Genomic DNA, 23,060 nt, shown 5'->3' with positions numbered 1-23,060 from the left:
CAACAAGTTTAGTTGGACCATCATTTATTTTTCAACAGGACAATGACCCCAAACACACCTCCAGGCTGTGTAAGGGCTATTTGATCGTGAAGGAGAGTGATGGGGTGCTGCGCCAGATGACCTGGCCTCCACATTCACCTGACCTGAACCCAATTGAGAAGGATTGGGGTGAGCTGGACCGCAGAGTGAAGGCAAAAGGGCCAACAAGTGCTAAGCATCTCTGGGAACTCCTTCAAGACTGTTGGAAGACCATTTCAGGTGACTACCTCTTGAAGCTCATCAAGAGAATGCCAAGAGTGTGCAAAGCAGTAATCAAAGCAAAAGGTGGCTACTTTGAAGAACCTAGAATATGACATATTTTCAGTTGTTTCACACTTTTTTGTTATGTATATAATTCCACATGTGTTAATTCATAGTTTTGATGCCTTCAGTGTGAATCTACAATTTTCATAGTCATGAAAATAAAGAAAACTCTTTGAATGAGAAGGTGTGTCCAAACTTTTGGTCTGTACTGTATATAAATGCATCCGCTGCTGCTCCCGTTGGCGGGTTGTTGTGGTTCCCCTTCTGGAGGTTGTATACAGGCAGTGCTCTCATAGCTGGAGGTGTATGGCTACTTATCGGTACCTCCACTGCTTTAATGGTTTACAGGTACTAGTAGTTCTCCTACCAGAGTTCGTATGGTAGCAATGCTCTGGTGGCTGGGAGCGTGGGATTTATTTTCAGTCTCCTAGATTTTTTACTGGATAAACCGCAAGTAGTGCGAATAAAGGCAAATGCTACGAGGCCATACATATTTCAAAGTCCCCTAGACCTCTTCCCCAGTGGTTGAATATGATGACTCTGAAATGTGCATGGTCCTAAAGCATTTGCTATGTGCCTATGGTTTTTGTGGCATCATACCTAAGAAGACTTGAGGATGTAATCACTGCCAAAGGGGCTTCAACTAAGTCCTGAATAAAGAGTCTGAATACTTATGTCAATGCAAGATATTAGTTTTTCCTTTTCATAAATTAGCTTTGAACATTTGAACTTTTTTTTTTTAGCACATGGCCGCAACACAACAAAACATAACAAATGTGGAAGGGTCTAAAGCAGGCATGTCCAAACTGCGGCCCTCCAGCTGTTGCAAAACTACAACTCCCAGCATGCCCTAATAGCTGTCAGCTATCCAGGCATGCTGGGAGTTGTAGTTTTGCAACAGCTGGAGGGCCGCAGTTTGGACATGCCTGGTCTAAAGACTTCCTGAATGCACTGTAAATAGATACATTCCTCAACTTTGAAATTGCAACACCAAGAAAGGTTATGCAAATGAAGGAAGTAGCAAATGTCACTAAATGTTCAGTCTGTGGCATGTGGCACAAGCATAAAAGCCAGAATGAAAGCAAAGTTATTTTTTTTAGCCCCATGAAACCTCAAAAATCAGATCAAATTGTGTACTATGCCTCCTGTTCGTTGACGTGCCAGTTATTGCCACTTGTCAGACAGAAACCTTGAACAGAGAGACCTTGTTTGTCACTCCAGAAGATTACTAGGCACCTAGGACAAGATGTCAGCACTGTTCAACACTGTGAGCTGGTGGTTGGGAGACCAATGACAAACTAGAATGACAGCAAGAGGTGCAGAGAGACAAACCTCTGCATGGATGGATGATCTGATCAGAAGAATGGCGTGTAGTGATCCATTCTCTTCTGCAAGTGAATCGCATCCCAAGCCTAGCATGGCAGACACCCATTAAGAACTTCCCTGATAACATGCCAAGACATGGTGTGTGATGGTGCTCATACTATATGCCAGTGGTCCCCAGTGGCTTGCGACCCCCTGCTGTGTGTCTGAGTTATGACCATATGTACTGACAACTGACAATGTTGTAGACCTATCCTAGATTTACCAACAAACAGAGGCAGTTTGGACGGTATAATGCTACCATAAAAGTTTACACTAAAATTTTTATCTGGAAAAGTTTGCAATTTCATGTTTTTCCACGTTCATTAGTTCTCTACTCTATTTCTGAATTGCTTGTTGCCCCCGAAGTGGAATGTGGCTCACAACATACAAAAGGTTGGGGGTCGTCTGCTCTATACCGAGTAAATTGATATGGTTTGAATATTTTGTTTCCATTTTTTATAGCATTTTCATATCATTACCATGTCTATCGATTGTGTGATTTCCATAATTTCTCAACTTGTTCTTGTTGGTGTTGCAATTTCAATGTTGCAGAGTGCAGATAGATATGAGGAAGGGAGGAAGGGCACTTTATTACAGACCCCCATGTAGTGACTAATAGCTGATCTTGGGCTCTTTTCACATTTGCTTGCAGAGGATCCAATGGGTGGGAAGTGTTCAGTTTGGGGGGCAATTAAAGGGGTTTACCAACGTTTATAAGGCATCAGATTGGCAGCTGCATATGCAAATGAGGAGATGACATCATAGCTTTCAACGACATGTCAATGATGGCTCTGTTGGGGCTACTCATTCCTTTGCCGGAGGGCAACCTGTGTGCCCAACTCCCATATCATCAATAAAGTCAAATAGGTTTTCATTTAAAGGGATTCTGTCACCAGATTTAACCCTATTAAGCTAGCTGACAGTAGCGATGTGCTATTGTCAGCTAAACCTAACTAACCTATTCCTACTTTTACCTATGTCCCCGTTACGCCAGAAATCTTAAATGGTATAATATGCTAATTAGCTTCTAAGGGCAGGGAGGGCGTCGTTCCTGCTCCTAGAGGCTCTGTTCTCCCACCAAGTCCTGATTGACAAGGCCCGGCAGCGCTCGCATCTGTTTGCCAGTCCTGTGCTCTGGTGAAATCTTGCGCCGTTCAGTATTCGGTGCAGATGCAATGAGGAAGCTGACAGCCTGTGAGCGTCTGTCACCGCGCCTGCGCCGAATGCTGAACAGCGCCAGATTTTTACCAGAGCACAGGGCTAGCAGACAGATTTGAGAGCTGCCTAGTCCTGTCAATCAGGACTTGGGGGCAGGCAACAAAGGTGGGAGAACGGAGCCTCTAGAAGCAGGAGCAACACCGCCCCCCCCCCCCCCCTTTACAGGCTAATTAGCAAATTATAAAAAAGTTATATTTTTGGGGCATAGATAAAAGTAGAAATAGGCTAGTTTGGTTTAGCTGACATTAACACATTAGCTAGCTTAATAGGGTTAAATCTGGTGACAGAAACCCTTTAAAGAAAGTTATTGGCTCCAAATGTTTTGTTTTCTCCTGGACCTTTGGGCCCCACTATGGTATCCCAGCCTGGGCCCACTGGAGGACCCTCTAGTACTCTGGTGGGCCAGTTTGAGACTGCATATACTTTGCACCATTACTCCCTAGTTTGTTTTAGAATGATTTCTACAGTGGACCAGATGTTCATCGCTCTGAAAAGTAGAATCAAGCTTTCTATGCAGTCAGCTGTAACTACTCGCAATTTCACTGTACTGGACAAGAATAGCACTGTAAGCATATATCAGAGTTTTGAGCCGCTAATTATGTTCTGAACATCTGACCACAAATTTCAAATCACATTCATTTCTGGCCGAGGCCAAATGAACTTAAATTAGCATCACTGATGTGAAGTTCTGGAAATCAAATGACATTAATGAAGTTTGGAGATGATGTTCTATACAAAACATATATGTCTTTCTAAAATTAAACTGAAGGATGAACATCACAGTCTAAAGCGGCTGGTTGAATTAACCCCTGCGCACTGAATCCTTAAAAAATATAAATTAATTGACAGAAATTAACAGAAATATGACCATTTAAGCAGCATCTGCCACCAAATGCTCTTTTCCTACGTGTAAAGCAATTGTTTGAGAGTGGTCTATCTAATATATTCTGAAGTGAGGATTACATTCATCAATTATACCGTGATCCTTGTGAATTCCATCTGTTTTCTTAAACCTTTTCCACCCACCTCATGTGAATTAATGGGCTAATATTAAGGCCCTTGAAGCATTATAATTTACTTTCCCATCTAAAGGGGTTTTCCAGTAACAACAAGCATTCCACTATCCGATGGACCCCCACAGGTTGCAGAAATCGGGCTCCCAGGTCCCCTTTCTGAATGTAGTGACCACCACTGTATTCAATGTCTAAAGGCAGGTTTAGACGGGCCAATGGAGCGGTCACCACCACAGTATGAGGACGAGGGATCGCTATAGCCATCTCTCGTCCCCATATAGAATCATTGTTTCTGGGTGGCAGATCGCTGTTTAGATCACACAATCTACTGCCCAGAAAGGATGATCGGTGGTGATTGCTTGAACGACAGGATCAACAGATGAACAAGCATTTCGCGCATTCATTGAGTGATCGGCGGCACAGTTAGATGGCCAGATTATCAGTTCAACTAAATCCACCTTTGGGGTCTGCCAAAGATAGATAAGTTGACACGCAGCTATCTCAGGCCGTCCCATAGAGTTAGAATCAAGTGTTAATACCTATGCTAATTTGAAACAAAGGAAACAAGAACCCTTTTCTCCTGATGAGAGGATAAGAGATAAATACCCTTTAAAGGGAGTCTGTCAGCACGTTTTAACTAATAAAAGTACCAGCGGTGCCCAACAATACACATTAACAGCACGGAAAACATACCTGTATGTCCTTTGTGATATTTATAGATTTGCAGAAAACAAACTTTTATTCTGATTGAAAACGGGTGCCAAGTATCCAGCTGGGCGGGCTTTGATTTTAAAAGTGCCCAAGCGCCAGGAGCGCAGCAGAGGGTTGTAGAAACATATGCAAAAGTAAGCTCCAGCTCACCTGCATCCTATTTGTACCAGACGATTCCGACCTTTTGTAAACCAGCACAGTTCTTAAAACCTGTGACTATCCTTTATTCTTGAGTACATCAAGCACATACAAATAATTATGGCACCCCGACTATAAACGTGTTTCGGACAAACTAAATGTCCTTAATCATTACCATTATTGTACTGATTAAAGACATGTAAGATGTCCGAAACACGTTTATAGTCGGGGTGCCATAATTATTTGTATGTGCTTGCTGTACTCAAGAATAAAGGATCGTCACCGGTTTTAAGAACTGTGCTGGTTTTTACTTTGTGGGTTGTAGAAGCATCCCTGTGACGTCAGGGAGAGGAAGCCTTGGGAGAAGAGCTTGGGCCCTTGGAACCCATTTTCAATAAGAATAAAAGTTTGTTTTCTGCACTTCTACCTATATCACAAAAGATGTACAAGTATGTTTGCACTGCTGTTAACATGTATAGTTGGGCATTGCTGGTACTTGCCTCTCTGGTGGCTGGGACTTTGGGAGTGCGCATAGGCACGCATGTGCAGCAGCTCCCGTCCCAGTCATAATGAATCTGCGCTGCAGCAGTCGCCATAACGCCTGGAAGTTGTGTATATAGTGAAAAATGAACCAAGCCAGCAAAAAAGGCAATATAGACATATAGACAATACATTACTAAGTGCCTTGTATTATCTTTGTCTACATGATAAATGCAATCTGCTGAAGTGAGACGGCCCCTTTATACTCATTACATCCTTGACGATTCCAAGAGGCATGGAGGGCCAGAGAACATGCAGAGAATACAAGATCGGTGTCTTCCTGGATTGTGGAATTGACATCAGCAAGCAAACTGTGAGATGAGAGCATCACAATGGGGTTTCATGGTCAAACAACAGCTAACAAACCTATGATCACCATGTGCAATTCCAAGAATATGCTGAATTGCTATGCCACCACTAGAAATATGTTCCCTAAAGTGATAAATCTAGCAGTATGTTGTTTGAATTTGGGTTGGCAGATGCCTAGGGAATGTTCCCTAGTACCTACAGTACTGAAAATTTGGTGGATGACTTCTAATGATACAGAGAGGGGTCATTTTTATGCTACAGAATACAAAACCATTTTGCATGCTTCCAAAATTTCTAGCAACAATTCGGGTAAGATCCATTCATGTTCCCACATGACTGTGCCCCTCTGCAGCAAGCAACACCAATAAAGATATGGCTGAATGAGTTTCATTTGGAGGCACTCGAGTGACCAGTACAGAGCCCTGACCTCAACCACATCCATCTCTTCTGGGATGATTTGGGACGCCAACTGCAAATCCAACCTGAACTGCCTGACCTAACAAAGGCTCGTTAGGCTGCATGAGCACAAATCCCCACAGAAACTATCCAAAATTTTATGGAAAGCATTTCTAGAAGTGTGGAGGTAGTTATAGACACAGAGGAGGCAAAACGCTATGGTTTTGAAATTGAATTCCCAACCAGCACATACAGGTGTGATAAGTGTTCACATACTTTTGGCCATATACTGTAGTGCATGTTATCCAAAACATGCAAAAAACATAATTGCTATTAAATGGTAGATGTATTAAAGAAAAGCTGGTAAGCCAATGGCCGCTGAGCCCTGTGACCTCAACGTTACTATATATTGGCTCGGTCACAGGGAAGACCCCAGAGAACAGCACTACTTCCTTAAAGGGCTTGTCCTAGATAACTGAAAATTGTGGACATCACCTACAACATCCAAAATAAAAACCATCATATACTCCCCCCTTACTCAGGGGTGTGGAAATCGTATCGCCCGACGCCCAGGACATGCAGTTCCGGGCGCCGGGCAGGTAGTTTGTTCAGTAGCTTAGCCCTGCTGCGGGCAAGAAAAAGGGCTGAGATGGCTTTGTTTACCAGAGCAGTGAACGCAGTGGATCGGCGACGAACTGGGCGTGGAGAGGCATTCCCATGGTGATGGGTACGCTTGAAGGTAAAATATACCATCGCATTAGAGAAAACTCAGATACGATGGTATATTCTAAACCCGAGGTGTTCCCATGGTGATGCTCCTCTGACAGGGTGCTACCATCTGCGGCACCTGAGGGGTTAATTGCGCGGACGGCAGCTTCCTGTCAGAGGTCGGGTGCCGGGAATGTTTCTACAATGTTTGCATTGGTGGGCAGTGCGGGAAGCAGCGTGGGGAAGAAGAAATGACAGAGCTGGAGGGGTGGAGCAATGAAAGGTTCTGTCATGTCTCCGGCTCGGGGGGAGGAGCAGTGACTGAGCCGTTACAGAGCCAGGGGCATTGATAGAACTCTCAACTCTGCCAGCATCCCTCAGGTGTTGTCAAACTGGGAAGCCACATCAGCAGCTAATTTGCCTAAACCACCTAGAGGTACGGGTAGTAATGTGCTAAGAGCAAGAGTATGCACTAAACTAATTGCCGTGATCACATTAAGGCCTCATTCACACCAGGCAGTGCGTTCCGGCCTGATTCTGTCCAGAATGCACTGCACCGCATTGTGGCTGGCTAACTATATTGTGGGGCAGGAGGGTACGTAGCGGTCTGTTGATTGGCACCATAACCATGCCCAATGGCTGCAATGCAATCGGCTGCACAGGATCGCAAGGCACATTATGCCTGCGGTCCAGTCCAAACAAAATGCTGCAAGCAGCATTTTGACCGGAGCCCAGGCATAATTGTGCCTTGCGATCAGGTGCATCCGATTGCCTGCGGCTGTGGCTACGGTGCCATTCACTTCAATAGATCGTCACGCCCCCTCCTGTCCCACAACATAGTGAGAATCATCTGGTGTGAACAAGGACTAAACTTAGAGTCATTTCACACCACAAGCCAGCCACCTCCCTGCATAAGGAAGCGTAGCGGTGCATTGAAATTTGGTTTTTATTTTAAAAAAAATTTTGTATCAGGACAAGTACATCGAGCCCCCCGCTTTAGTCCTTCGACAAGCAGTTTTTTGTTTTTTTATTTCCACACCCCTGCTTACTCCAGCACCGTTCTATGTGGCACTTCTTCAATACTCCTGCAGCTGTCTGTTTTCAAACGGCAGCGGTGAGGTGACATACCTGAATACAGCATGTGACTGCTGCAGCCAAAATCACTGTCCTCAGTGGCCTCCAGCTAAGAACAGTGATTGGCTGCAGCAGTGAGGTGCCGGATCCAGGCATATCATAGAAGCTTGTGACCTGCATTTGGGACCTTACTGCTGCAGCCAATCACTGTCCTCTGCTGGAGACTGCTGAGGACTGTGAACAGCTGCAGGGGTCCAGTGCCGTATCCAGGTACGTTATTACTACTGTCAGAAAACAAACAGCAGCAGGCGTACTGGAGGAGCACCACGGAGAATGGCAAATAAGAGGTGAGTATATGATGGTTTGCCATTTTCTTTTAAGACATTATGAAAGGGTTGTCCACAATTTCTAATTATCTTGGACAATTCCTTTAAACCGTTAGATGCCAGCTTCCGGTGCCTCAATGGGTTGCCATTGCAGACAGAGCCCAGCACACTTCATAGTTTCTTTTCTAACAAACCCCCAAAAAAGAAAAAAATTGTAAAAGTTAATCAAGAATTTATATGTACCCCAAAATAGTTTCATAAAAAAATATGACTCTTGCTGGAAAAAACAAGCCCAACTACAGCTACATCGATGGAAACATTTCCCCCCCAAAAAATGTGCTCCTATTGTGGTAAAAGAAGTAAAATGGAAACAATTCATATTTGGTATTAGCATAAAACTGAACCAACCCAAAAGGATAAAATTTTGCCGCACGGTGAACAATATACTGTAAATATAAAACTCAGAAATCATGGTGGAATTGCTGGGTTTTCGCCACTCCCCAAAAAGAAAAACTAAACAAAAAAGTGAAAAGATAATCAATTAGTAATATGCACTTGTAAATGGTGCTGAAATTTAACAAGCCCTCATATGGTTATGTTAACGGAAGAATAAAAAACATGATGGCTTTCTAAATGTGGCAATGCAAAAACAAAAATTTTGTTAAGTCCTTAAAGAGAACCTGTCATCAACTTTATGCTGCCCATACTAACGGCAGCATAAAATAGAGACAAATGAATTGATTTCAGCGGTCTGTCATTTATAAGTTTAAAGTAAGTGGTTGCTGAGAACCAACATCACAATCCTTGCAGACTGGGCCTGGAAAAGAGTCACGGCCCCCTGAGAAGAGTCATGGTTATTCACCTGCTGGTGACAGTCTTCTGCCTAGTTTTCTCCCTTTCTCTCTAGGACAGAACTGCCAATCATCAGCAGATGGGTGAGAGTGCAGGAGATTATGAATAACCAGGACTCTTCTCAGGTAGATTTGACTCTTTTCAAGGCCTGGGCTGCAATGATTATGATGCTGGTTCTCGGCAACCACTTACTTTTAGTTCATGAGAGACACACCGCTGAGATCACCATTTCTGTACCTATTTTACGTGGCCCTTAGTGAGGTCAGCAATACATTGATGACAGGTTCCCTTCAAAGGGTTTGTCCAAACCTTTACAAGTGATGTCCTGTCCTGAACCTCATCGATCAGCTGTTCTCCAGTAGTTCGGGCACCGCGCTTTGTCTGTTGTGCAGTGGACATAGATAGTTACTGTGGTTTTGCTGCCATTCACTTCATATGAAGCAACGCAGCATAACCAGCTCATGTCACGGCACAATGGACGGAGCTGGACAGTTCCGCCACAAGAGCTACTTACTGCTGGCTGATTGGCGGCGGATCAGACCCCTGCTGATCTGAGAGCGATTGCCTATCCTGAGGATACATCATCATGTGCAAAGGGTTGGACAACTCCTTTAACACCAACATAGGCATGGTACTGAAGTGATTAATGTGACTTTTCAGACCTATACCAAAAACCACATTACACTGCTGCTCTTCATAACCACGGAGGCATTAAGCGCATGGTTGCCAATAAGAATCATCTTGCCGGTTACAAGTACCTTCTCGGTGCCAGCTGGACAGCGTCTACAAAGCGGCTTAAAAGCAGTGATAAGTTTAGTCTCCCAACACGGGAGACAGGGAGGTGCACGTGTATTTACCGCTGCAGCATGACAAATCCATGCTAGGCTCTCTTCACACTGATCTCTCTACTAGTACAGTAACTTCTCTACCATATGACACACGGCCCAGACCTATTATTAGTTTTCTAAAAGAGGAGACCATGGAAATTCTGGGATTATACCCCAGGAGTAGTTTTAAGAAAATCGTGCAGCTGTCAAAAGCTTACAAAAAAATGAAATGGAGAATAAGGGCATGGAGTACAGCTTGGAAACCGTGTCATGCCACATAACTGCTCCAAGTGATTTTATCTGCTTGGATTTCTCTGCAGCCAACACTCAGGCCTCCAAAAAGTAATTAGCTTCTGGAGCAAGAACTGACGTATATAAACTGATAATCTAGTGAGGCATCAGATTTTCTGCAACCAATTAGAAGGAATTTAAGCATCTTTACCATGGCTGTGTGCCCTCTTTTCTAGAGGGCTGCTCAGGGCATTATCATGCTGCACTGGCACAAATGTTCTCATTAATGTCACTGGCTACGTAACACTCACAGTTCAATGGCTTTATTCCACATGATGACGTAGCCTGAGAGCGTGAACATCTCCACGTTGACAATGTGAATATTTCCTCTTTCGGTTCCCACATAGAGCCATTTGCTCTGGAAAGGCAGGTGGCAAAATGTTATCCTGGAAGAAAAGAAAAAAAATGACTTGGTAAAAGTTCCATACTACAGCCATACAGAAGGAAGGCATTTCATTACATAACGCACGCAGAGCCATAGTCACAGCTCTTCATCTGTGTTACATGAGTACATGTTTTCATGAATAAATCGTCAGAATGGCTACAGATGGTATTTTCATGTACAGTTACTAATCTTAGATGCAGAAGGAGCTCAGAGTTTGATGAAGAATGAAATATTAATAATAAGGTAAACAGAAAACCTCAAAACGTAAAATCATATTTTCTAGTTGCTATGTAGCTTATATCATTATAACAGTATTATACACTTTACTATGAATTATTTGTTAAAGTGGTTCTCCAGGGGTACTGTATTGATGACCTATCTTTAGGATAGGTCATCAATATCTAAATCGGTGGGGGTCCGTCTCTCTTCACCTTTAAAAAGAGGTTGCGGTGCTCACCAGCTCCTCCTAGGCCACTGACATCATGTCACGTGGCCTATGTGCAGCTGAGTCCCATTCAAGGGAATTGTCCTGGGCTGCAATACCATGCCGCTATCCAATGTACGGTACAGAAATTAAAAGGTTGAGGCTCAGAAGGGCGCAGGAAACCGAACATACATTTTTGTAAAATAAAAAGTGTAATGCGTTTCAGAGGCGTGCCTCTGAGGAAGGAGCCAACCTGCCTTTGAAACATGTTACACACTATTTAGTTTAGTAAACTGTACGTTCGATGTCCTGCAATTCTCGGGGTTCCCTCTGGATCACTGGTGGGCAGTGCTGCGGATTGCCTGCCTGGTTTACATGCTTCTCTGCACAACCTGCTCCGGTGGGTGTCATTACTTACCATGCTCTCTCCTCTGGGTGGGACTCTTTGTATTTTAGCTATCCAACGTATGGGGCTGTGCTTGGTATGCTGCGAGGAGGCTGCAGCACTCGATGGAGCACTGCATCCTCTTCAAACAGCTGATCGACAGGGGTGCCAGGAATGCTGGATCCTCACCAATTATTCACTGATGACCTATCCTGTGGATGCATCATCGGTTTGAATTAAATACGTCAACCCTTTTACTCGGCAGCCTTCACATTTCACATACATTGCAGGCTGCTCTGACCCATTCAGAGTGAAGTCCATCATCAGGTGAATTGATACCTTGGTCTGCACTGCAGCCATTATTTCTTCTCTCAAAAGTTTAGCTTTAATTTGGTCATAAATCAGCTTAGGCTACTTTCACACTGGCGTTTCTGGGTCCGCTTGTGAGATCCGTTTCAGGGCTCTCACAAGCGGCCCAAAACGGATCAGTTTAGCCCCAATGCATTCTGAATGGATAAGGATCCGTTCAGAATGCATCAGTTTGCCTCCGTTCAGCCTCCATTCCGCTCTGGAGGCGGACACCAAAACGCTGCTTGCAGCGTTTTGGTATCTGCCTGACAATGCAGAGCCAAACGGATCCGTCCTGACTTACAATGTACGTCAATGAGGACAGATCCATTTTCACTGACACAATATGGTGCAATTGAAAACGGATCCGCCTCCCATTGACTTTCAATGTAAGTCAAAACGGATCAGTTTGCATTATCATGAACATAATTTTTTTTTTTGTTCCTGGTAATGCAAACGGATCCGTTCTGAATGGATACAAGCGTTTGCATTTTAGGTGTGGATCCATCTGTGCAGATACCAGACGGATCCGCACCTAAAGCAGGTGTGAAAGTAGCCTTAGATGTTCATTCAGAGAGGGGATCTGATTGATGTGGGTCCCATTTCTGTGGCTGTGGGATGGTGGCAGTAGCTTCCATTCACATGTAGAGGGGATACGGATGTAAGGGTGGACCAGGAGCTATCAGACATTTGTGGTATATCTTATAGTTTAGTAATAGTTTTATTTATAAAAGAGTGGACAATTATTTTAAGTCTCCTTCGATGAAAGTACAGTATGTCAAAATATATCAATTGAAAGAGCTGAACTGTAACACCTCAGAACAGGACTGGCACTGGTTATGTATGCAAAAAAGCTGATTTATTTTCTAATGTGACACATACTACCTTCTACAGAAAGCTACAAGCAATCAGTAACAACATAAAAAATAACCGCATGGCCAGGGTTGCGTTACTAGTGAATAAAGAGGACCTGTCGCCTCTCCTGACATGTCGTTTTGAGTAACTACTTGTCTACTACTTCCCTATTAAATAAAAACTCTGGAAGATGTTTTCTTAATTCTGCGTTGTGTTGTTCTTCTGTTAATCCTACTAGAAATGCTTTAATAAATTGACAAGCACATGTTACCAATCCTCTGTCACTGCCAGCATTGATTGGACATTGTCAGATTGTGCAGGGACACTCTCAGCTCGTAACACCTAGTTGGCAATTTATTCCTAAATTTCTAGTATGAATAATAGAGGGACACCAAAATGTACAGTTCTAAGAAAAGGTATTCCAGGATAGGTTGATTTATGTGGAATATATATTTTTACTAAAACCAACATGACAGGAGCAGTCACATGTCCTTTTTAGTCCATCTTATATAGCGCCAAGAAATAGCTGTTGTCAAAGCCGATCATCACACACAGTAGTCAGGAAATGTCAACATGCTACTTAACAGAATATTGCAAAAAGAAAAAAAGTGACTGAGCAGTTCCTTTATATACCGTTCTCTCTACAAGGACACTGAAGGGCTGCCTAAGGAATGATTCATATGTTCCCTTGTATTGTTCTAAATTCTGCTTTTTCAAAGGGTTGATGTCAAGGCAAATAGCTTCCACAGCAAATAACAAAGCTTAACAATTTGTACTACAAAGAATACATTTGCAATAAATATTGTGTTTAAAGGTCCTGTGGGATTCGAACAGGAGATGGCAATGCCTCGAGGTAAACGCGTATGGACCTGGATATCATTGACATTTCTAGTGTATACGGATATCTCCTGTAACCGGATCCCTTTAGGATATTTCCCAACTGTCGGCTGGGGATTTTAAATCATGCTCTTTAGAAGAGTCTAGGTTCCGTTATAGCGATAGTATGCGCAGGAAAACAAAAAATGCCCTCTTAGCTAATCACAGGCTTAGACATGGCATCGTTGTGGCTGAGCGGGTATTTCTCGCCAGTTGCTGTGTGTTAAGCGAGGATCAGATAGTGGAGACCAGTGGGGACCTGGTGTCATTACAGCAGCAGCGAGTATCTAGGAAGTGAGTAATATATCAAAAGCAACACTTCGTAATGTACAGGTCCTTCTAAAAAAATTAGCATATTGTGATAAAGTTCATTATTTTCTGTAATGTACTGATAAACATTAGACTTTCATATATTTTAGATTCATTACACACCAACTGAAGTAGTTCAAGCCTTTTATTGTTTTAATATTGATGATTTTGGCATACAGCTCATGAAAACCCAAATTTCCTATCTCAAAAAATTAGCATATTTCATCCGACCAATAAAAGAAAAGGGTTTTTAATACAAAAAAAGTCAACCTTCAAATAATTATGTTCAGTTATGCACTCAATACTTGGTCGGGAATCCTTTTGCAGAAATGACTGCTTCAATGCGGCGTGGCATGGAGGCAATCAGCCTGTGGCACTGCTGAGGTGTTATGGAGGCCCAGGATGCTTCGATAGCGGCCTTAAGCTCATCCAGAGTGTTGGGTCTTGCGTCTCTCAACTTTCTCTTCCCAATATCCCACAGATTCTCTATGGGGTTCAGGTCAGGAGAGTTGGCAGGCCAATTGAGCACAGTAATACCATGGTCAGTAAACCATTTACCAGTGGTTTTGGCACTGTGAGCAGGTGCCAGGTCGTGCTGAAAAATGAAATCTTCATCTCCATAAAGCTTTTCAGCAGATGGAAGCATGAAGTGCTCCAAAATCTCCTGATAGCTAGCTGCATTGACCCTGCCCTTGATAAAACACAGTGGACCAACACCAGCAGCTGACATGGCACCCCAGACCATCACTGACTGTAGGTACTTGACTGTAGGTACTTGACATTTTGGCATTTCCCTCTCCCCAGTCTTCCTCCAGACTCTGGCACCTTGATTTCCGAATGACATGCAACAGTCCAGTGCTGCTTCTCTGTAGCCCAGGTCAGGCGCTTCTGCCGCTGTTTCTGGTTCAAAAGTGGCTTGACCTGGGGAATGCGGCACCTGTAGCCCATTTCCTGCACACGCCTGTACACGGTGGCTCTGGATGTTTCTACTCCAGACTCAGTCCACTGCTTCCGCAGGTCCCCCAAGGTCTGGAATCGGTCCTTCTCCACAATCTTCCTCAGGGTCCGGTCACCTCTTCTTGTTGTGCAGCGTTTTCTGACACACTTTTTCCTTCCCACAGATTTCCCACTGAGGTGCCTTGATACAGCACTCTGGGAACAGCCTATTCGTTCAGAAATTTCTTTCTGTGTCTTACCCTCTTGCTTGAGGGTGTCAATGATTGCCTTCTGGACAGCAGTCAGGTCGGCAGTCTTACCCATGATTGTGGTTTTGAGTAATGAACCAGGCTGGGAGTTTTTAAAAGCCTCAGGAATCTTTTGCAGGTGTTTAGAGTTAATTAGTTGATTCAGATGATTAGGTTAATAGCTCGTTTGGAGAACCTTTTCATGATATGCTAATTTTTTTGATAGGAATTTTGGGTTTTCATGAGCTGTATGCCAAAATCATCAATATTAAAACAATAAAAGGCTTGAACTACTTCAGTTGGTGTGTAATGAATCTAAAATATATGAAAGTCTAATGTTTATCAGTACATTACAGAAAATAATGAACTTTATCACAATATGCTAATTTTTTTAGAAGGACCTGTATCTTATTGCTCTATAGAGTTATCAGATGTTTTCTTCCACTCCTCCAATTTCGAAACTAACTTTGTCTCTGCATTTTGTGAGAAATTTGACTTGGGAGAGGAAGACAAGCTGCCTGCTCACTGAAGAATCAGATTTAATCATTCCATAAATGTCTATAGAGAAGGGAATGGGAGGAAGGAAGTGTAAAGAGACCAGACAGCTGAGGAATGATTCGTCAGCTAATAGTGTTATAGGTCACCCCAGCTGCGTTATTGACATCTATAGTACTCAGTACATGTCTAGAATGTCCTATATAGTGCTTCAGAATGATTCTGAGTAACAGAGAGCTAGGGAGAAGAATTTTTGTCTCTGTGTGTATGCTATGGACAGACATGATGAGCAGTTAGTCTCCATCCACCAGCTTGGAGCCAGATTTATAGATGCAGCCTGCAAAGGAGAAACCTGCTAAAATGTCAGCTACAAGTCATATAATGGTCAGATACAGTGCAATATCTCACTTATTCAGAAAAGTTATTTGAAAATATGGGTACACTTTACTACTTATGCACATGTCGTTTTAACTGCTATGTACAACCTCCAAATTGTATGGAAACATAATGGAGTGTCCAGAGAAGCGAGTGAAATGTGAAACAGATTAGAACATTCATCTTTCAGTTTTGGAGAGCTGCATTCATGTTTTTCTCACTAGATGAAGCAGGATACCAGATAGGGCAGTAATATCTAAAACTACATCATTTAGAGGGATGGACAGGGAGACAGTATTATCTGACATTATTATGGGCAGATGGTGACTGGAGATAACAGACTGCTGCTGTACTACTAGGTAGTCATACACATAAGTTAAGCGGATTCAAAACTGACGATTTCAACCAAAACGTTAATTCGTCAGGTGAGATTTAACAACGAACCATAATTTTAGCTGTCCACTGACAGCTCATGATCTGAAAAGAAGTCGGCCATGTTTGAAATTTTTGTCCGATAGTCAAATGAAAGATCTCTTGTCCAAAGAAAGACTGAAAGAACGTTCCCAGAAACATGTAAGGCCAGTGTGATCTGCAGAATCAGCGAATCTGTGTATGGCTATGAAATGATCGCTCACCAGATGATTGCCCATTCCATGGTTGTTCAAACATTAACCTGCTTCTAAGTAGGTTATGGCTACTTTTAAGCACCTTTAATCTTGCTGTACACATAAGATGATAAATCGACCAAAATATAGCTGATCAGTCGTTATGCCATACTCTAGTAGTTTCAGCTGACAAAAATATACTCCCAACAAATCAAATTTTTGGCAGACAAAAGGTTGTGGTTAAATATTTGTGTATAATTTTCAAATGAATGCTGGCGGAAAGGGTTAAAAACGGCTATCTTTTGTCTCATGTGTACGGGCAAAGAAAGAAACTCTAAACAGGTTCAGAATGCACACAAGAACATTAAATGTCTGCATACTAACTAGTCCCAAAATACTGTAGCACTAGTTCCTTCCACTGAAGATAACATTCTGGCATCCACATCACACAGTACTCTGAGGAGCAGGTCTTTCCTACTGTTCCTTCTGGTCCCATAATCTGTTTTTACAGTCAAATCTAATTCTTGACTAAAGTGTGTCCATTAATTGGTTCATTTTATGCCTTTGACTGTAGCTGGAACGTTAGCAAAAATCTGTTATCACATACTTTCTCGTGTTCTTTTTGGCCATTTTTAATGTCAGGAAGTATGCCCAGGCTCTGCTGATTAATTCACAAGGGTGAAATGTGCGGAAGTCTAAATACAAACTCTGCATTCCGGTTCACACATTTAAGAAGTTAACTAAACTTTTGTTAACATGTTCCTAATGCCCTAATACCACTTTTTGTAATATAGTTTAATGTATTTTGCATTTTTATTACACTTTTCCCTACCTAAAGCGCACGTATCGCTGTGTGCTTAAAATCTACTTCTGTCTGTACACCGCTGAGCGATGTACAGAGTACGGGCTGTATACACTTTATGAATGGGGCCGCAAAGCAGTGATTACAGGCAGAATCACATATTGCTGCTCCTGCTCGGGCCCCTGGGAGGTTTTCAGGGTATGCCAGGATTTAGTAAACCTCAAGGGCACAGGCAGGAGCAGGAATATGCCCGTACTCACTGCGCTGCGGCCCCATTCATAAAAATGTCAACTCCGTACACCGCTGAGCAGTCAGCGGTGTACAGAGAAGTAGATTTTAAGCACACAGCGAAATGTGCGCTTTAGGTAGGGAAAAGTGTAATAAAAATACAAAATACATTACAAAAAGTGTTATTAGAGCATTAGGAACCGGTTAACAAAAATGTATATAAAGGTTTAGTTACTCTTTAAGAATGCCTGAAAGCTGTATCACCTCCAAAATACCTTCAACTACAAGTTGTCCTACTTTTATGGGTAACAGAGTGTGACACTTTCTTTTAAACCTCACTTCATTTAGAAGACAGAATAATAAAAAGCAAAGTCAAAATTACACATAGAACATAAACCATTGCAATATTGTAGACCATCCGTGTACAGTGCGTTTGCAAAGTCTTCAAACCTTTTCACTTTTTGCACATTTTATATTGAGGCCTTGTAAACACTTGCGTTGTTGGATTCCGGCAGGCAGTTCACCACCGGAACTGCCTGCCGGATTCGGAAATCCGTATGCAAATGCATAGCATTTGTAGACTGATCCGTCTGCAGATCGGTCTTACAAATGCATTGCAAAACTAGTGTTATTCGGAAAAAGGATCCGCTATTTATTTATTTTCACATTTTTAAAGGTCTGCGCATGCTCAGACCGGAAAACCGGATCAGTTTATATAAACAATATTAACATATACCATGTCGTATTTGCTAGTTGACAATCAAGCTTCATACGAAACAATGTACAGTTTTAAAATAACATTTCCCTTTGAGTCTGTTACTTTAAAATACAGAGAAAAATGTGTTAACGAACATTTCCTTTGTCAGAAGTATCATGTTCTTTTATTACCAACTCTCTAGGTGCTTCCCCCCCCCCCCCCTAATTTCTCTAAAGTACCTTTGAGCTCTTCTAATAAGTATTATTCGGTATGTCTAAAGGGAGCCACCAGCTGTTCTCTCTCCCCGTCTTCAAAATAACAGATGATAAACGATTTCCATTTCATAAAAGGAAAAAAAAAAAAAAAAAAAAGTTTTGTCTGGTTTTCTTTATCTTTGGTTGCTAATAATTGTTCTATCAACATAAAAAAATTGTGGTCAGAATTACCCCTTTTTACCCCTTTAGAATTTGGGAGTTGTTGAAGTAACCAGTTACCTAATATGCATTTCTTTGCCGCCATGATAATGATATGTGCTATGGGAGGCAGATGGATGACTTTGTTGTAGAGCTGGACCTTTTACTGCAGTAATAAAACAAACAATGCCATTTTGCAGTTTATGGGACCCATAAAATTTCTTGACCTTTTAATTATTGCATGAGTGTCGTCCCAAAAGGCTTTCAATTGTTTGCAGCTCCAAAGCCCATGGTACAAATCAGATTTCTGTTCTTGACATTTTGGGCATTGGGTTTGCCTGTTCAGCATAAGGGCTGATGGAGGCAAATTAAATACATAGATTGCTCTATGCATGATTTTCAATTGGGTTTCCCTCCAATTTTCAAATAGGATATGTTTTCTAAAGTCTATCCACCCACTAACTATCTCTCTTCCCACCTCCTACTCATCCAACTGCTTTGCCCAACCTTTATAAATGGAATGGATGTTCCCTGAGAGCAGCTTGGTCTTAATAAAAGGAATACAACCTGATATGGAGTATCTGTCATTGCAAGTAAGGAGAGTATCAAAAGCATTCGAGGGAACCTCTCTGACAATATCGGATAGCTTTGTCCTACAATAATGCATTATTTGCTGGTAGGGGAAGTGTTGGAGACCTTGGAGGTTATACTTTTTACATATTTCTTCAAGTGTTAGCCATCTTGGTTCTTGATCATGAATCAAGTTCTCTACTCTGTTTATTTCTTTTTCTTTCCAGCTTTGGAATAAACTACTCATTCGCCCCTCTTGGAATTCTGGCGAACCCCACAAGGGGAGATGTTTACGTGTTATTTTCCATGTAATAAGGGTATTTCTGAGAAGGGTAGAACATTTTATCATTGGTGGGAGATTGGAAAATTGAGAACATACCAAGGCCATCAGATCCTATGGACTTCCCATATCTTTTTCTAATGGTAGATTGGAGTAGTAGTTGGTGATTCTTTTCCAATCCAAAATATGATGCAATAAACATGCTATGTTATATCCCCTCACATTTCATTTGGAAAAGTTACTCCACCCTCTGCTTTAGGTCTCAAAGGTTGTCTAGAGCTATTCTGGGCCTCCGTCCCGACTATATAAATGAGACAAAATGTGAATTTAATGCAGTTGCATCTTTGTGTTTTATCAGTACTGGTATCGATTGTAGGGGGTACAAAAGGCTAGCAAAGCAGGGCATTTTGACTAAGTGGCACCTCCCCACCAAGTTGAGTGGAAGATTAGCCCACCTTTTCAAGTCAGAGAATATCCTTTCTAATAGGGGTTTGCAGTTCAAGTTGTACATCTTTATCCCCAGATATTGAATATGGTCGCTTAGGGGTGCTATGCCATAAAATTTGTGTATCAAGGTATTGTGAAGGCATAAATGTTCCTCCCCTGTTAACCCATCTGGGCCTGGTGCTTTGCATGTTGTTTGTGACCCAATGGCTTCCAGCACCTCTCTTTCCGTCACTGGGGATTTCAGGAAGGATAATTGTTCATTTGATACCTTAGTGTATCTGGTCTAGTATTGTGGTTTGCTGTATTGGGTCATTTGTATCAGCGTTTTTGTAGACATCGCCCAGGATTCTATTTATATTCTGGGGGTCTGTAGTTATATCACCCTTTTCGTCAGTTAACGCCCCTATATGAGTAGCTGGAGGCTTATCCTTAGAAAGGCCTGGTAGTAATCTTCCCAATGTATTGCCATATCTGTAAAGGGTGCCCTCTTTTAAAGGCTTTTTGGGCCTCTTTCAAATCTTGGAGGTGAGCAAATGAAGAGGATCTTAAGTAAATGACATATGCGCATCCCAGTTTCTGGCTAGTCTGTTTCTATTTATTCCACATTTCCTTTTTCCTTCCCACAACATAAGAAATGATCCTGCTCCTCAGGGCAGCCTTTGTAGTGTCCCAGAACAAACTCATATTGTCTCTGTGGCCCATATTATCTATGTCATAGTCCCCCACTATCCTTTCAAGAGTGAAGCAAAATTCTCATCTCTCTGGCTAGATGGGTAGGAAACCTCAATATCACTGCCCTTTCTTAGAGTTTCTGCCATTGTCAGTACTAATGGGGCATGGTCAGATATAACTATATCTTGTAGTTCTGCTGAAATGACCCTGGACAGCAGGGGTTTTTGTACGAGCATATAATCGATCCTGGACCAGGAGACGTCAGCATGCGAGTGGAACAAGTATTCCCTTCCCTCTGAAGTCTCGTGGAGTCTATAAATGAGCGCAGTGTATTTTCGTGCCTTATTTTGTCTCATTGTTTATGCAACATTGGATCTCGGCTCCTGTCAATTTCCTGATTCCCTATGGAGTTAAAATCTCCTCCAACTACCTTTACTCCTGTTGTCTGAATGGCCACCTGAGTTTGTAGATTAAGAAATAAATCTCTTTTGTCACTATTTGGGCCATATACATTGAACAGCTCTAATAGGCCGCATGGCATGTCAATGGTCATGTGTAGTAAACGGCCATCACCATCTGGTGCTACAGATAATACTTTATGTGGTAGAGATTTGTGAATTAAGGTAAGCACTCCAGCAGATCTACCTTGGGCTGGTGAGCCGTAGACTGATCCTACCCAGAGTTTACGCATATATTTCTATTCCCCCTCCCCTAGATGAGTTTCCTGTAATAATGCAACGTCTGCCCTTAATATTTTTAAATGGCGAAGAACCATCATCCGCTTCTCTGGAGAGCGGAGCCCCTTAACGTTCCAAGTGACTATACATATTATTAGTTGTAAAGACAAAGACATTCATAAACTGATAATCCTCACATATATAGTAGTGCCCTCTTGTGTTCGCCCTAAAGTAGAGTTTATCTCTAGCTCCATATTTCTTTGAGTTGGTAATCAGACTCATAACGCATAACAGTAGACGGTCAGTCTCATAACCAATAAACAAATGCAACAACAAACATGAACATTATTTTAACAAGAAGGGCCTTCTTTTGTACTAAGCTCCTTTCTCCTATTTCTAAACCTATGGCTATCTCTGGACTTCACTTTTCTCTGGAATTAAGACTCTACATTTCTCCACTTCTCCCCCTCCTTAATTGCCCCTTCTCATTCTAACAAAGCTTTCACTCCAAGAAGTGGGTGAAATTAACATCTATCAATCTTAGAATAATAATAAGCCCCCTATACCTATCAGTACACTGTTGCATAACGGTTCAGTCTTTGGGGATTATCTGCCTTCTGTGACCTGCAGTTCTTTCTCAGGAATTTTCCTCCATTCATTCCATCTTTGCTCCGAAACAGTACGTGCCTGGGTAGCCTGTTGAGAACTGCCCTTGTACCGTTCCTTAAAATAGAGCTGGCGAGTGTCTCTTGCTTGTATTGTTGGTCTTGTCGAGTTCTTTCCTTGATGTCCATCCTTGGGTCTCAGCAAATTTCCGCACTTCCACTTGTGATTTGAAGATATATGGAGCTTCACCTGCTATCTGAATCCTTAGTGTCGCAGGATACTGTAGTTGGAATTTTATCTTCTTTGCGTAAAGTGTGGAGCATATCATACTGTATTCTTTTCTTCGCTTTGCCACTTATGCGGAGTAATCTGCAAAACTCAATATCTTTTCCCCATATACCTCCAGGGGGAATTTTCTTAAGCGGAATGCTTTAAAGATTTCTTCTTTATGGTTAAAATCAAGGAACTTGACTATGACTTGCTGGGGCCTATTCCCCTGCGCTTATTGCATATTCGTCTGTTTTGATATTACAGACTGGGCAGGGCCTACACGGTGGGCTCTTTCCACTCTCTTAAGGCCTGTCAGACCCAGAGCTTTTGGGAGTTTTCCTCGCAAGGCTTCATGGATTCAGGAACCCCTAATATTCGCAGATTGTTTCTGAGTGACTTGTTTTCTAGGTCTTCCATGCGATCGTGCAATATAGTGTTTTCTCTTGAGATCTCTCAATTTATTATATGCCCCTGTGGCTTCCTCCTCTAGAGCTAGTATCCTTTGTTCCATTTCTTCCAATCTAGAAGAGTGAGAATCTACGTCAGCGAGTATTTCTTAAAGTGAGGCTGACACCACTGTGATAAGAGTGTCTTTGATGTCTGGGGCAAGATGTTTTGCTACTTCAATAGCTAGTCTTTTATAATCAAGCAGGGTCCCCAGGCGTTCAGGAGATATCAGTTCCTGCTCTCCCACAAATAAGCCCGGAGAGTGAGTTTCAGCTTCACATGCATTCGCACGATTTTCACTATTTTTGTGCTGTTCATGATCTTCGTGGATTTTGCGCTCTTCTGGCGCCATATTGCCTTCCCCTCCATCTGGGCACCCTTGCATTTGCGCCGGCTTACCACTGCTCCTGAACAGATATCTCTCCATGGAGGGACTACTAGTGTAAGTAGGGGATGTAGAGCCACCGCTTGCTAGTGCCAGCTGGCGGCTCTGTATGCAGCTATGTGCTGTTCTGGGAAGAGGTTGAAACGGTGCTCCTCACTACGCCGCCTTACATTCCAGTGCCGGAATCGGAAGTCCCATTATTGCATTTCAATGGAAAATAATGCGGGATCCGGTATTTTGGACAGAGAAAATAC

The 23,060-nt window shown here is 42.4% G+C and overlaps 1 protein-coding gene across 2 annotated transcripts in view; it reads right to left on the bottom strand.

Annotated features, from left to right (window-relative positions):
* Positions 1 to 23,060, bottom strand: part of STXBP5 (syntaxin binding protein 5) — a 424,762-nt gene that overhangs the window by 229,582 nt on the left and 172,120 nt on the right. For both annotated transcript variants that reach the window (XM_044291763.1, XM_044291764.1), the window contains exon 5: positions 10,323 to 10,457. In XM_044291763.1, the coding sequence (XP_044147698.1) occupies positions 10,323 to 10,457 (135 nt within the window). The remainder of the gene's footprint in view (positions 1 to 10,322; positions 10,458 to 23,060) is intronic.

This window comes from Bufo gargarizans, chromosome 4, assembly GCF_014858855.1.
Source record: "Bufo gargarizans isolate SCDJY-AF-19 chromosome 4, ASM1485885v1, whole genome shotgun sequence".
NCBI classification, from domain to species: Eukaryota; Metazoa; Chordata; class Amphibia; order Anura; family Bufonidae; genus Bufo; species Bufo gargarizans.
Note: the sequence above shows the minus strand (reverse complement) of the source record. Positions and strands in the feature narration are given on the sequence as shown.